Raw genomic sequence first — 14,074 nt, forward strand, 5'->3', positions numbered from 1 at the left:
GCTTCCTCACACACACACACACACACACACACACACACACACACACACACACACACACAGATATCACCCATCTGTCATCCTCTCATGTCCCTCTCTCACGCTGTGTGAGAACACACACCCACGCACACTCAGATACATATTTCAGACGTGTGTTGATGCACTGCAGCTCTAAAAAGAATCTGACTCATGATGTATTATTGATGGCGGTAGAACTCGGAAATATCTGCGACATGCACTTCAGTTTGCTCACTGTTGGTGTCCTTGTTTCTTTCACATCTTCTCTTCCTCCCACAGAGGGGGTGGAGGGGCAGATGAGTGCTGAGGAGGAGGAGGCCCGCAGGATAGCTGAGATGGGGAAGCCCATCCTGGGAGAGCACAGCCGTCTGGAGGTGGTCATCGAGGAGTCGTATGAGTTCAAGGTGCTCCATTCTTTTATTTTCCTTAAATGTATACTGAGGTTTTTGAAAATGGATATTTTCCCCTCCATTTTAAATGAGGACATCTGTCCATATGCCCCTCATTATACTAACTATCTCTCTCCAAAAACTGCAAAAATGACACCAACATAAGGTATTCTAATCCTGTATTAGTCCCTCAGTAGGGAAATTTGCATCATTGTATCAGCAAAGGGGATAGTGCAAAACAAGAGGATCAGTGCAAAAAACACAAAACAATTTAATAAGTAGGCAGTAAAAAACAAAATACAAGGATTAGACAGGCTGCATGGCTGAAGTAGCATCATTGCATGTAGGAGGTATAGATATTGCACATGAATGATGATTGTGAACAGTGAAAACAAAGGGAAAAATGCAAAAAATATAATAAAAAGACAGGTTGTCTTCAGCAGTCTCCCCTTGTCACAAAGGTAGTAAAGTGCACAGGCTAAGGTTACCTTTTACAAAACACCTGCTGGAGATCTAATCCCTGTTGCTTGAGTGAAGCTAAAATATCACTGATACGGCCGCTGCCATCTTGCGCTGGTAACGACATTCAGAGCCGAAGTCTGCGCGGCAGTGATCTCTGCAGTGCGGAAGTTCACTCCAAAACACCCGTCAAACCAGTTGCGAGCAGCCCCATTGAACGCGAGTGCATGGATTGACTGTCACAGCTGTCAGTAGTGGCAGAAAATCCCCTTTTTGTAGAAATGAATTACTCATTAAAACCGGACTGATCATAAAAACAAATCTGAAAAAACATCAGGGTGATGAGAGCTACCTTCAGTGACAGAAACAATCTTTGGAAAAAATCTATTTGGTGTGTACTTTGAGTTTTTAGTTTGGCCAACCCATTCACCAAAATGGAGGGGCGGGCTTTATGACATACACTGCAGACAGACACCAGGGGGCGATCCAGGTTAAAAAGCTACACTCTGGGGGAACTGTCATGTTGTCCTTCTTTATGTACAGTCTTTTGGTCTACCCTGATAAAAGTTAACGGAGTTTTGAAAAGTCTGCACCAAGAAGGCGAAAAATCTTTCTTGAGATAAAGCATTGTTGTGTTATACATTGTGAATGATAATGGAAATTTTATCATGGATTCTTCAAAAATCATATTCTCTATAAAACAGATTGAACTGTGTTTTTCTGTCATGTTATATAATCCACCATTATGCTCTCTCACACCAGTGAACCAGGTCCAACCCCTCTCAGTGAGCAGGTCTAATATGGATTTGCATTATTGAAAATGCTTGAGTTGCCCTCGATGTAGCAGATAGCTGGAGGCATGCAGGATTCAGACTCTCATGGCGTGCACAGAGTGCTGTTCCGTGTGCCTCTCAGGCTTCCACTGTGCTCCCCAGTGCATGGAAAGCAAAATCAGAGGAAGCAGACCGCGAGCAATCCAAATATTTGAAATGTGCATTGGGCACAGGTGTATTTTAAGCAAATAAAAGCAACCACTGTATAAGCGAACTGCCTGCCACTCCAAGCAATAAAACCAGTTTAGTTTACTGTGAGTGGCAACTCACAAAATGTTCAACGCACAAAACAATGTTATAATGCTAATCCATCTGTTTCATTTGCTCTTAAGAAAATTTAAACAATGGATGTGTTGCCCCATATGCGGTTAACTTTTTGTGAACTAAATCGGATGCTGTTTCAACTGAAGGAAGTATTGTTTTTACACATCTGAGTTTGATTGAAATGCACAGAATTAATGATTCAAAAAAACATCACTGTAAAGGGCTGTCCACACCAAACGCTATAACTATAATCATAACCGTCACATTAATGATGTGAGCATCCACACTGATGAGCCATAACTTTCTGTAAACAGCAGCAATTAAAGTTCTTGTTCTTGGTGTAGACGGCCCTTAACTTCTTTTGTCATCAGAACTCATGTTGTAATTGCAGCAGTGGTTGTTTCAAGTTTCAAAAGCCCAGAAATCATGAAAGAGGCTGATGGCTGGCTTCAGCAGGTTAAAGATACATGAAACATGTGTGTGTGTGTGTGTTCCTTTGGGAAACCACGGCCCTTATAAGCCCTCTTGTACTTAAACGCTTTCCCTAAATAACAGAAATTAATTAGGCAAACAAATCAAACATGTGCTCACTTTGATCTGTTCAGAAGCAGCAGCAGCAGCAGCAGCAGCAGCAGCAGCAGCAGCAGCAGCAGCAGCAGCAGCGTGGACTGTTTGAGGATTAATTACAGCAGGAGAGAAAGAAAAAACAAAACGAGCACCAAACAAACATTAACAAAAGAGATGAATGAGAGCCCGTCTCCTGTCATCAGGCTAAACACGGTCCCCTAAAATTCAATAATCTCATCCTCTATGTGATTAGAATTGACTCCCTGTGGACAGATATAATTGGCTCTGTCTCTTATAATTTGCAGGTAGTGAAAATGAACTGATGGAATAATGCAATTCTGTTTGATTGGCATTTACATTTAGTCAATGTGTTTGGACTGAGGAGCCGTGTTTGGTATTTAATGGTTTATTGTCTGCTTGTTTTTGCGTTCTTTAGTTTAAAAAAAAAAGAAAGTTTTAAGGTTTTTCTTTAGCTGTGACAGACTCAGTGCAGATGTGGACATACGTAGACTTTGAAGCAGTTTCAAGGTTTAGCTCGCCCAGTTTATTCCAACATAAATGGAGGTTTGTTGTGGCGCCTCAGCGGTTGGAAAACAAACCCTCTGCAAGTTAATGGAAAATCAGCATGACTAGATAGAGGAGGTGTGTGTTATTCCAAGCTAGGCTAACTGACTGCAGGTTATAGCTTAATATTTAACATACATATATGTCAGCGGCATTAATCTTCATCTTAATCTCTGCCAGAAAGTGGCAAAATTTGCAATATACCCAATATACCATCTTCAGCATTCTGCACTCTGAACAGCATCTGATGGTCACAAAAGTGCACGGTCACATCAACTGTAATCCTGCCAGTACTCCAAAATGTACTTAGGTTCAAGGGCCAGTTCATTGGTTCGTGCTTTAATTTTTGAATTATAATTTCAGTGTTTCTAAACTTCAACCTCAAGTCTTCTCAAGGTTTCTCATTTCGAACTTCATTCCCTCAAGTATCACCAGAATCAGATTAATGGTGTTTCAGATATGAAGTGCGATGGAGAGACGCAGCCCCCACACAGCTAACAAGCTCAGTCTCACCTGAGCAACTCCATCACCTGCCCTCGGCTGTAATTGGTTGCTAATGAACTGTGTGTTGTGCTTTTGATTGGCAGAGCACCGTTGACAAGCTCATTAAGAAGACCAACTTGGCGCTGGTGATCGGCACACACTCCTGGAGGGAGCAGTTTGTGGAGGCAGTCACTGTCAGTGCAGGTGCGCTCTGAATGTGTGGGGGGGGAGTAAACAGTAAGCTGTTTGTTTACTGGAGTAAACAAACAGCTGTCACATGAGACTGTGGCACCCTTTAATGATACACTCAGCCAAAACAACTGCTGTGAGTGTGATTCACGATTCACTGTCCTTCATGGACCCGAAAAACTGAAAACAATAACACCTGTAGCATTCTAAGGTGTAATCACGCTGTCTAATTACTGTTAGTGTTAAATACAGGTCTGGGCCTCATTGTCTGGACTTATAATAAATAAAATAAGCCTCCATTTATTTTGGAATGTCCTTCAAGATGGCCGATCTTCATCAATTTCTTCCACTAATGCTACAACCCCAATTCCAGAAAACTTATGTTATTGTGTAGAGCATAAATAAAACAGTATGCAAACAGTTGCAATGATTTGCAAGTCTTTCTTGTCCTTTATTCATCTAAATACAGTCCAAATACAAGATATTTAATTTTCAAACTAAGGCCATCGGCATGGAGGTGTTAATTGCGATTAAGGGACATATGTAACGCATTTTTTGTTTTTTTTAAATCACATTAGACGCCGGCCAACATTCCTGTCTTTAACAGGCTGTACCGGGCTGAGTTTTAAAGGTAGAGTGATTATACTGGTGTAAATGAGTAATCCAGTCATACCAACCATGTCATGCTAACTTTGCTAAAGTTAAGCTACATTATGGCGATGAAAAAATCGCATGACCATTTCACAGGGGTCCCTTGACCACCCACCTCAAGCTATCTGAATGATGATGAGTTCAGTGTTGAGTCTCCCCTTTTACATACATGACCACTTTATGCTAGTCCCATGCAGTTCAATTTCTGGTAATAATTGCCTTGCCTTGTCAATATGACCTTCAAAACTGTTTTGAAATGCAAAGAAATAGAATTGAAAACGTGATTAAAAATGGGATTATCGCAATTATATATAAACATTTTGTGATTAATTGTGATTTGAAAACTAATCATCTGACAGCCCAAGTTAAAACTGATAAACTTTCGCATTTGATGCTCGCCTGCCTGTTCCAAAAAAGTTTGAACAGGAGCATGTTTACCACTATGTGCCATTACCTTTTTCTTTTCATAACACTCAGTGAGTGTTTAGGAACCGACAAATGAAGACCTCGAATCATCTAATATCAAATATCAATCAAGATTTGGAAAGAATTTCATTTTCAAAACTAAAACAATTAGTGTTCTCAGTTCCAAAAAGCTTACTGAGTGTTGTCAAAAGAAAAGGTGACGTCACGTCGTTAACATGCTCCTGTCACAACCTTTTTGAAACGTGAAGCAGGCATCAAAATTGGATGAAGTGTATATTTACAAAAAACAGTAAAGTTTATCAGTTTGAACATTAAATACCTTGTTTTTGATTTGCATTAAACTAATTATAGGCCAAAAAAGATTTGTATATCATTATATTCTGTTTTTCTTTATGTCCTATATTGTGTCTTGGGGTTTTACTCCCAACTCTGCTCACCTTATTGGTGAATGTTGTAGTTAATATTTACATTTTTAAAAGTCAACACAATAAAGCACTGTGTTCTGTGTAGTTAACAGCATTATATCATTTAGTGTCACATATCTGAGCTCGTTGTCACATGGTGTGCACCTGTCCTCTGAGTCAATAATGCTCTTTACCTTCAGCCTGCCTTAAATTAATGTTTTGGGTCACAAATTGGGGAAATATTGAATGAGTGTAATGACAGTCATTGCATGTCCACAGATGGCTAGTGTTATATTCCAACTATATGTAGTTGGTGGGCATCAGGTTTTCAGTTCAAGGTAATCATCTAGTGGAAGTAACAGTTCACTGCACACAATAAATATTCCACTGTGGTGTGCAAGTGTTTGGACTTTAAAGTTTTCGTTAATATTTCAATGTCAGTATGTTTCTATAATGTACCTGAAACTTCTGGTAACAGCTATGTCAGTGTGTGCTGTAAATGTTCTTTTTACGTTTCTTAAAGCTGCTCCAACTCTAATCTTGTGGTGATGTTGTCTCATATTCCTCCTGTTTTTCTCTCTTCAGGTGATGGCGACGATGACGAGGAGGGTCGTGAGGAACGCCTTCCATCCTGTTACGACTACGTCATGCATTTCGTCACTGTCTTCTGGAAGGTTCTGTTTGCCTGCGTCCCTCCCACGGAGTACTGGAACGGCTGGGCCTGCTTCTTAGTCTCCATCAGCGTCATCGGCCTCCTCACCGCCATCATCGGAGATTTGGCGTCACACTTTGGCTGCACTGTGGGGCTCCGGGACACCGTGACCGCTGTGGTGTTTGTGGCATTGGGAACTTCTATTCCAGGTGCGTCAAAGTCCTCTTTCACTGTGTGAGCGGAACGTAACATGGGTGAGACATGTTGGAGCTGTCCAGACCACAAAACATTAGCAGAATGTTTATGTCCGAGTAATGACCACTTAAATGAATCCATAATTCCAATTTAAGCATTTAAAAGAATAAAATCACACCACAAATACAAGACTACTAGAACCTGTGGAGGACAACACTGCTGATCAAGAAATTCAAAGTCCATCCACTAAGGGTTTAAATGTTCATTTACATTAAGTTTCTCTGCTGAAATAACACTATTACTCCATCTACTCTGAGCGAAATGAAGTGGATCACCATGTCAGCTCACCTGCCACGGTGTCTCCTGTGTAACCAGTTTCTTAAAGCTTTTCCTTTCACAGAAGCTAAGAACAGCTGGTCTAAAGCAAGTCAAGACTTTGGGTTCTTATTTTCCACCACAAGGACAATGATGGTGAATGTTAATAAAAGAGACTGATTCAAAGTGACAGAGAAAACATGGTGTTAGTTTTGTGTCTCTTTGTGGTAATTATGTGCCTCTTTGTTGTCAGTTTTAGTATCTTGCATTGTTTTGTGTCTCTTTTGGGGACTTTTGCATTTCTTTGTGGAACTTTTAAGTTCCTTTGTTGTAATTTTAATCTCATTGTTTTGTGTGTCTTTGAGGCAGTTTAATGTCTCAGTTTTTATGTTTTTAGTTTTATGTCTTTTTTAGGCAGTTCTGTGTCCCTTTGTAGTCATTTTGAACCTCTGTCATTGTTTTGTGTCTCTTTGAGGGTTTTTTGTCTCCTTGAAGAGATTTTGTGTCTCTTTGAAGTATTTTTTTTGTTTCTTTGTAGTAATTTTGAATGTCTATGGTTGTTTTGTGTCTCTTTGTGGTCAGATGATTCACTGAGGGGGCTGGGGGGCCCCATGCATCAGGGGGCCACTATGTAACGCATCCACAGAGTCCGTCATTTAAACGGTTTCCATTTTTTGTATGGAAGCAGCCGTGCAATGCATTCTGATAGACAGGCGTCCGCTACTTTATGCAAGTCAGGGGTGCGCAGTTTGATTTGCAACCTCTGGAAATCTCTCGAAAAAATATTTTAGATCAACTGCTGTCTAAAATAATGACAAATTCAGCAGTGGCGTGGCTTATTTATCACCTCATGTTTTTAGCAACACTTTTTGTTGAGCTATTCTCTTAGTACATGAAAAGTTTCCAAAGGAGTCACCATGTTTACTGTAAGACTGTAGCCTGAAGGACCATTGAGTAATCCATCTATTGGCGCCTCTATTGGAGTCCACAAATGTTTTTGCTACGTACATTTTTTCATCTATCCTGACATGTCTGTGAGGCTCGACATGCAGCTCAAAAAGTACCTGCACCCATGTCCGTGTTTTGATATCCACCTCTTACAGTGCACCTCTGTTTGTGTGCATGTCTGTGAAGGTGCACGATTCATTCTCTCCATCCCTTTGTCTCATTTCAGACACCTTTGCAAGCAAAGTGGCTGCCATACAGGACCAGCACGCCGACGCATCTGTCGGTAATGTCACTGGTAGCAACGCCGTCAACGTGTTCCTCGGGATCGGGGTGGCGTGGTCAGTGGCCGCCATCTACTGGAGAATCAAAGGGAAGGAGTTCAAGGTGGACCCGGGGTCGTTGGCCTTCTCTGTGACGCTCTTCACCATCTTCGCTTTCATCTGCATGGGCGTGCTCCTGTTCAGACGCCGGCCCTCCATCGGCGGGGAGCTCGGCGGCCCCAAGGGGGCCCGCCTTGTGACCAGCCTGCTGTTCCTAGGCCTGTGGTTCCTCTACATCCTCTTCTCCAGCCTGGAGGCCTACTGCCACATCAACGGCTTTTAAAAAGGAGACGGAGAGAAGAATATTGCACACACACATCAGCACTCAGTCCATACAGTACACAGTCGACATGAAACATCTGATTGATAGGGCTCACTGTGGCCTGGAGGTGTCCTGGTCTTTGATGCAGGGATACTAAAACACACACACACACACACACACACACACACACACACACACACACTTCATGTACGCATGTGTAAGCTGATCATAACACACGCACAGTTACAGGCAGGCTGAAGGGCGAGAGGAAGTGTTAGTGAGGGGCGAGGAGTGTGAATACAAGATGAAAAGTTAGCAGAGAAAAAGAAGTTGTGTAAAAGAAAGAGATGTTGAAAATTTTAGAGGTGAAAAGAAGGTCAGATGAGTTTGTGCTGGAGAGAAGGAGTTGTCCTGTAGGATCAGATGACAGAAACCTGTGCACACTGAACTAAATGTATCCATCTGAGCTGCATTGAAGGACCTTTGTTTCCCTCCCGCCTCTCCTCTGCATCACCTTCTTTACTGGTACAGCTTCACTGAGGAGGAGGAGGAGGGGCGCCGTGTGAAAACAGGAGTGGAATGTTTACAATAACAGTTTGTTTACTCCGGGAGGTTCTAATAAAGTGGGCGTTTACTACACTGTATAGATAAAGGCGGTTCTCCACACGCGCTGTAAATAGTAAAAACCAGTGCACTGTACATACAGAGTGTCGTGTTTTCAGTAGGCAGACGACGCCTACCGCTGAAGTTAGAGGTGGTGGGGATACGTAGCTACTACTGTTACATTACAGCGAAAAGAAAAGGAAATACAAGTTCTCTGCTTCATTGTTTTTAAATCCATACCTCCCCAGCATCCAGTCAGATATGTCTCTTAACAAGATGGTTTCCATAATTTTTCTGCATGCATAGCGAGATACGGAGCATCTTCCAACAATAAGTCATAGATATACTAAAGGGAATGATGAGAATCCACCTGTAAATGACATCATTTGTGCGTCAGCTGGTCCGCAATGTTAGATCATCCTGTGTGTGTAGGCAGACAGGATGGAGGAGGAGAGGCGTTTGGTCCGAGAGGAACAGAAAGGGACATTTTCCTCCTCAGAAGGACCAAATATGTTCCCTGACACACTCACTGTGTGGAGTGTGATCGAAACACATGCAGAAATTTTGTTCGAGGCTTTTCGCTTCTTTCAGATGGACTGAGATCTCAGTGCAGACACTGAGTGACAGTCTGTCATCACTGTGTCATTGTGGGTAGTGACAGACTAATCCTGTACTGTGGCATGTCCCCTGACAGACTAATCCTTTAGCTTTAGTGACAGACAAAAATGCATGGACAGTCAAACAACAGTGTTAGTTTACTTTCAAGAGTGAAGCCTCTAAAGCTGGTCGATTACAGCTCATTTACAAACATTCAGTCAGCAGCAGATTGATCAGGACGACAGATCCTGACCTACACTTTATTTAGGATGCAGGTTGCCTGTCAATACCATGCTGATGCTTCAAGATGGCACCCATATGATGCCTTAAGGAAAACTCTTAAAGTCTAGTATTCAAGCTTTCAGCTGTACAAAGCTGCACTTTATTTGATGTTGCTAAAACATACTGTGCTTTTTTATTTTTAGTCAACAAACTATAAGTGTGCAACTACTTAAGCTCCCACTGGTTCAGCTGATAAATGCTACGCTGGATCCAGGTGTCTTCTCCTGTGGGACAACCCAGTCACCAAAATAATGTTGCCGTTGTGCATTTAAGCCAAACATGGATACGTTACATTTGCAGGTTATTATGTGGCAGATATGTTCAACAGCGCTGTGGTTAACGTGTGGTTAGTTCTAAGCACAAAACCCACTTAGTTATGGTAAGAAAAGATCGTGTTTAGGCTTAAAAGAACTGTTTTGGGGCTAAGAAGATTCTGGAAACACAGCAGTGACTTTCTAAAACGCGGCCAGTTTTGTAGTTTTGAACAGTTGTTAGCAGGGGTTTGTGGTTTGGCAGAAAAGTTAAATGTATGAAACGTGCAAATGTAATGTATTCGTGTTTTGCAGGAATGTACAATGCCACTATTTTCTTCTGGCAACTAGACTGTGTGGGAAGGGATTCTTTTAATTTGCCCACCCATCCTTGCTTAGAGCGCAGGACAAGTACCAGACAAGCTAAAAATGACCTTCTATTTTAATGGAAAGTCTGACAAGGTCTATCATCTATTGTTCTTCAGACTTTGTACAATCTGTAGGTCATAATAGAGAAAGGTAACAAAGGTAGCGAGATGTGATCAACAGCAGGCGATGCTTCGCTTTGCAGACAGCTGAGTGTCACGAAAGGTTTAAATCGACAGTTTCTATAGTCGTAGTAGCATATCATGGGCTGTTTTCAGTGTAAATACATTAGGAAACACTGCCATTTAAGGCATGTATGTGTTGCTTGGTATTGCATGACAGATTTGGAACATACAGTAAAATGTTCACAAGCTACTGAAACTGCTGGCTGCTGGAGCACACAACTAGAGATGCGTAAACAAGTGAAAACTGAAGTGGCATTTCAGGATTATTAATTGAGATACATAAAGCAGAGACGTAATAGAAAATATCTCAGCAAATGCAGCGAGCAACATCACAATAAAGTACTTAACTGTAAGCTAAGAGAAGAAGCATTGAGAGTCCAGCGTCCTTTGATTCAGTCAGCATTTTTACTGCTGTAAAACTCACTGCCTAATATCAGTCACATTAAATACGTTGCTTTTTGTGCTGCTGGACAAACATTTCACCCACAAATGAAAAGTGCTATACAAGTGGAATTACACACAAAAATATTAGAAAGATTCGATTACCCTTATCTAACTATACTTTGTAAACTTTCTAAAACCGATTTTGTATCTTTTCCTTGCAGCTATAGCCAGGGTAGATTTTTTTGTACTTCTAAACAATGTTTAGAGTAGTATCAATATTTACAATTGGTAGTGTAGATGACATCGTTACAGAATTTAGTGGATAAGATTTTGATATATTTTCCACTGCGAGGAAGCTCCCCTTTGACAAACAGTGTAGTGTATCATAACCATAATTTACCGAGGTACGTTTGTGTCTGTGTTATGTATAAGATAATTTATTTAGATATTTATTTATTTACAAGAAGATTATTTATCTATGGATAAGCTGTGCCGCAGGTCCTTGAGGCGAACAGTTTGGAGTTTAGTTCAAGGGTTTCAATGTGCAATACAGAAAACACATTTCATTAGTAGATTTGACTAGAAGTCGTTTCACATTTCTGCTCCAGTGTTCATTGTAACCATAGACTGTATATAAAGACGGACGACGGGCTCCCACTTACCCCCTCTATGCTTAATATTATACAGATACAGGTGCTGCCATCTTGCGCTGGTGAAGTCATTCGGTGCTAGAGTCTGCGCAGCAGTGATATCGGCATTGGGGGTGTTCCTGCCAAAACACCCGTCCGACCAATTGCGAGCAGTGTCACTGAATGCGAGTAGGGGTTGACAGATATTGGTTTTTCAGGGCTGATACCTAGTTTTTAGTTCAGCCTGTTTCCCATTCACTAACATGGAGGGGCGGGCTTTATGACCTATACTGCAGACAGACACAAGAGGGCGATCCAGCTTGAAAAGTGTCACTTTGAAGCAGCTGTCGTGTTGTCCATGTGTATATATACAGTCTATGGTTGTAACCCTCCACCAACATACATTTCTTCATTCAGTTCTCTCGTAGGAGGAGTTTTGAGTGTAAGTAGCATGTTTACATGAAGAAACAGTGTGGAACATTGCCAGTATAATTGTCAATCTTGGGTCGTCATGAGCTAAAGACGGACTTTTTGTGGATGTCAGTGCTGGCTGTGGGGCCAAGATCACACACAAACACACACACACAAACACACACACACACACACACACACACACACACACAGGTCTGCTGTGTAATCTCTGACTGGGTGATCGGCACCAGCGGGTACAGGAAGTATTGTACCCAGCGTTGTCCCAGCAGGCGTGGCTCAGCGCCCAGAAAAAGAACTGTCTACAATGTCCAGACAATGTTCCATGTTTCCATGAACTTCTGTACTAACTGTCGGGCTGCGGCCATTGCTGTTCTGTAGCTAGATGTGATGCCTCCCCATCCAGCCTCTCCTCCTCACCCACCCCTCCCCCAGTGTGTGTCTGTGTCCCCCTCCGTGTCCCTCTGCAGATGCATGATGAATCCCCGTGTTTGTGTGTTAGCAGCATGGTCTACTGTGATGGACGCCTATAGGCATATTTTACCCGTCGGGGTGATTCCCCACAGTTTGAATCCCAAACACCAGATGCTCTCTGTGAAATAAAGTGAGGAAGTGGCACACGCAGACACAACCACAACTCCATCCTGAAGAGAAGCACAGCCCCAATCCTGAAAAAGTCAGGACGATGTGTAAAACAAAACAGAATGCAGTGATTTGCAAATCCTTTTTTGACCTGTATACATTTGAATGCAGCACAGAGACAAGATATTTGATGTTAAAATATATAAACTTTGTTTTTTTTCTCATTCTGATTTTGATGCCTGCCAAAACATGTTCCGAAAAGTTGATACAGGAGCTTCAAAAGACTAGGAAAGATGTAAAATGCTAAAAAATACACCAGTTTTGAACCTTTCACAACTAAACAGGTTAACCTTATGAAACCTTGCTCAACATCAGTTTTCTTGTGCTGCATTCAGACACCTTTCACATGCTATGGTTTGATTTCTCTCATTAGCAACTTAGCCAAAAATCCTCCCTTAGTTAAAAACTAAGGGAGGATTATTAGATAACTAACCCCAAAAATAGGGGAAAAATCCAGATTACCATATTTATAATTGTAATAATTTTAGATTTAAATTTATGTTCCAAAAAATGTAATTAAATATATAAAATACATATATGGGTTTTTTTAAAGGTAATTTTCTTGTTTGTTTTTACTTTTTTTTATTGCTTGCTTTCAGGCAATTTTCTTGTAACTTTTTTTACTTTTTTTTTCTTCTACCTAGCCACATTTTCTAAACTGAAAATATAATGTCACACAGTTGTAAATGTGCCACTGTCCCAACTTTTTAGGAACATGTTGCAGTCATCAAATTCAGAATAAGTGTACATTTACAACAAAACAAAGTTTAACACTTTTAACGTTAAATATCTTGTCCTCAGACTGCATTAAATTGATATAAATTTAAAAATATTTGCAAATCAGTGCATTCTGTTTTTATTTAAATTTTACTCAGCATCCAAACTTTTTCAGAATCGGGGTTGTACACACACAGAGATAGCATTTATGGATTCAGTGTCTGTTTCTTTTGTTACCTTTTGAAGCTGTGGATAGAGAGCGCGCTCTGTTGTGTCCGGGCTCTGTCTGCAACGAGCAACACTCCGGGTCATCTTTTTGTTTGTTGGTGTACGATATTTCTGTCTGTGTTCGTGTCCCCCCTCCTCTTCTCTCGTTTTCCCATTTGCTCCCTCCCAGGTCTTGCTCTTCAGTGTGTCTCTGTGAAGTTTTTTCCTGTGATGATGAAAATTTCTCTCTCTGCCTGAACCTTTGTAGGGAAATAATGACTGAGTTACTACAATATCATGTGATAGAAATAAACATTTATTCAATACTGTAATAAATTATTAACTTAAGATGATATTTAAGTGTTTTTTATGAAATGCGGAAAAAAAAGTCTTTGAAAAAAAAGATAACTTGTTTTTGAGAACATGGCATGAGGTGTAATGTGTTACTGAAAGACAATGAAGGTCTTAAATTAAGTGAAATTGACCTTATTTGAATATAGTTTATTTATTTTAAAGGCGTAATGTGTCTGAGTCATTTTTTGCAAGTTAAGCTCTAAAGTTGTGTATTTACCATTAAACACCTGGGAAGACATTATTTTTCCTGTACTGCATCAGCAGCGTTTGATTTTTTAAAAAACACAGCAAAAAAAAAAAAACAACAACCCCAAAACAAACATAAGAAACATCTTGGCATGAAATGAAAACTGCAAAAAAAAAAAGGGTAACAGGTGACAAGGCAAGGCTATATATAATATTCTCTTAATTATATATCGAAAAATTATGTTACTGAAAAAAAGAAAAAAATATACACATTTTAGCACTTTCTTCAGTTAATTTTCTTGGGGC

At 40.7% G+C, this 14,074-nt stretch overlaps 1 protein-coding gene across 5 annotated transcripts in view; it reads left to right on the forward strand.

Moving 5' to 3' along the window:
- Positions 1-13,823, forward strand: part of slc8a2b (solute carrier family 8 member 2b) — a 264,636-nt gene extending 250,813 nt beyond the window's left edge. For all 5 annotated transcript variants that reach the window (XM_088079255.1, XM_088079257.1, XM_088079256.1 and 2 more), the window contains 4 exons: positions 295-419; positions 3,679-3,778; positions 5,830-6,105; positions 7,581-13,823. In XM_088079255.1, coding sequence (XP_087935381.1) covers positions 295-419; positions 3,679-3,778; positions 5,830-6,105; positions 7,581-7,957 — 878 coding nt within the window. In that variant the 3' untranslated portion in view covers positions 7,958-13,823. The remainder of the gene's footprint in view (positions 1-294; positions 420-3,678; positions 3,779-5,829; positions 6,106-7,580) is intronic.
- Positions 13,824-14,074: the final 251 nt, after the last annotated feature.

Source organism: Plectropomus leopardus, chromosome 6 (genome assembly GCF_026936395.1).
Source record: "Plectropomus leopardus strain MGB_pleo_1.0 chromosome 6, ASM2693639v1, whole genome shotgun sequence".
NCBI lineage: Eukaryota > Metazoa > Chordata > Actinopteri > Perciformes > Serranidae > Plectropomus > Plectropomus leopardus.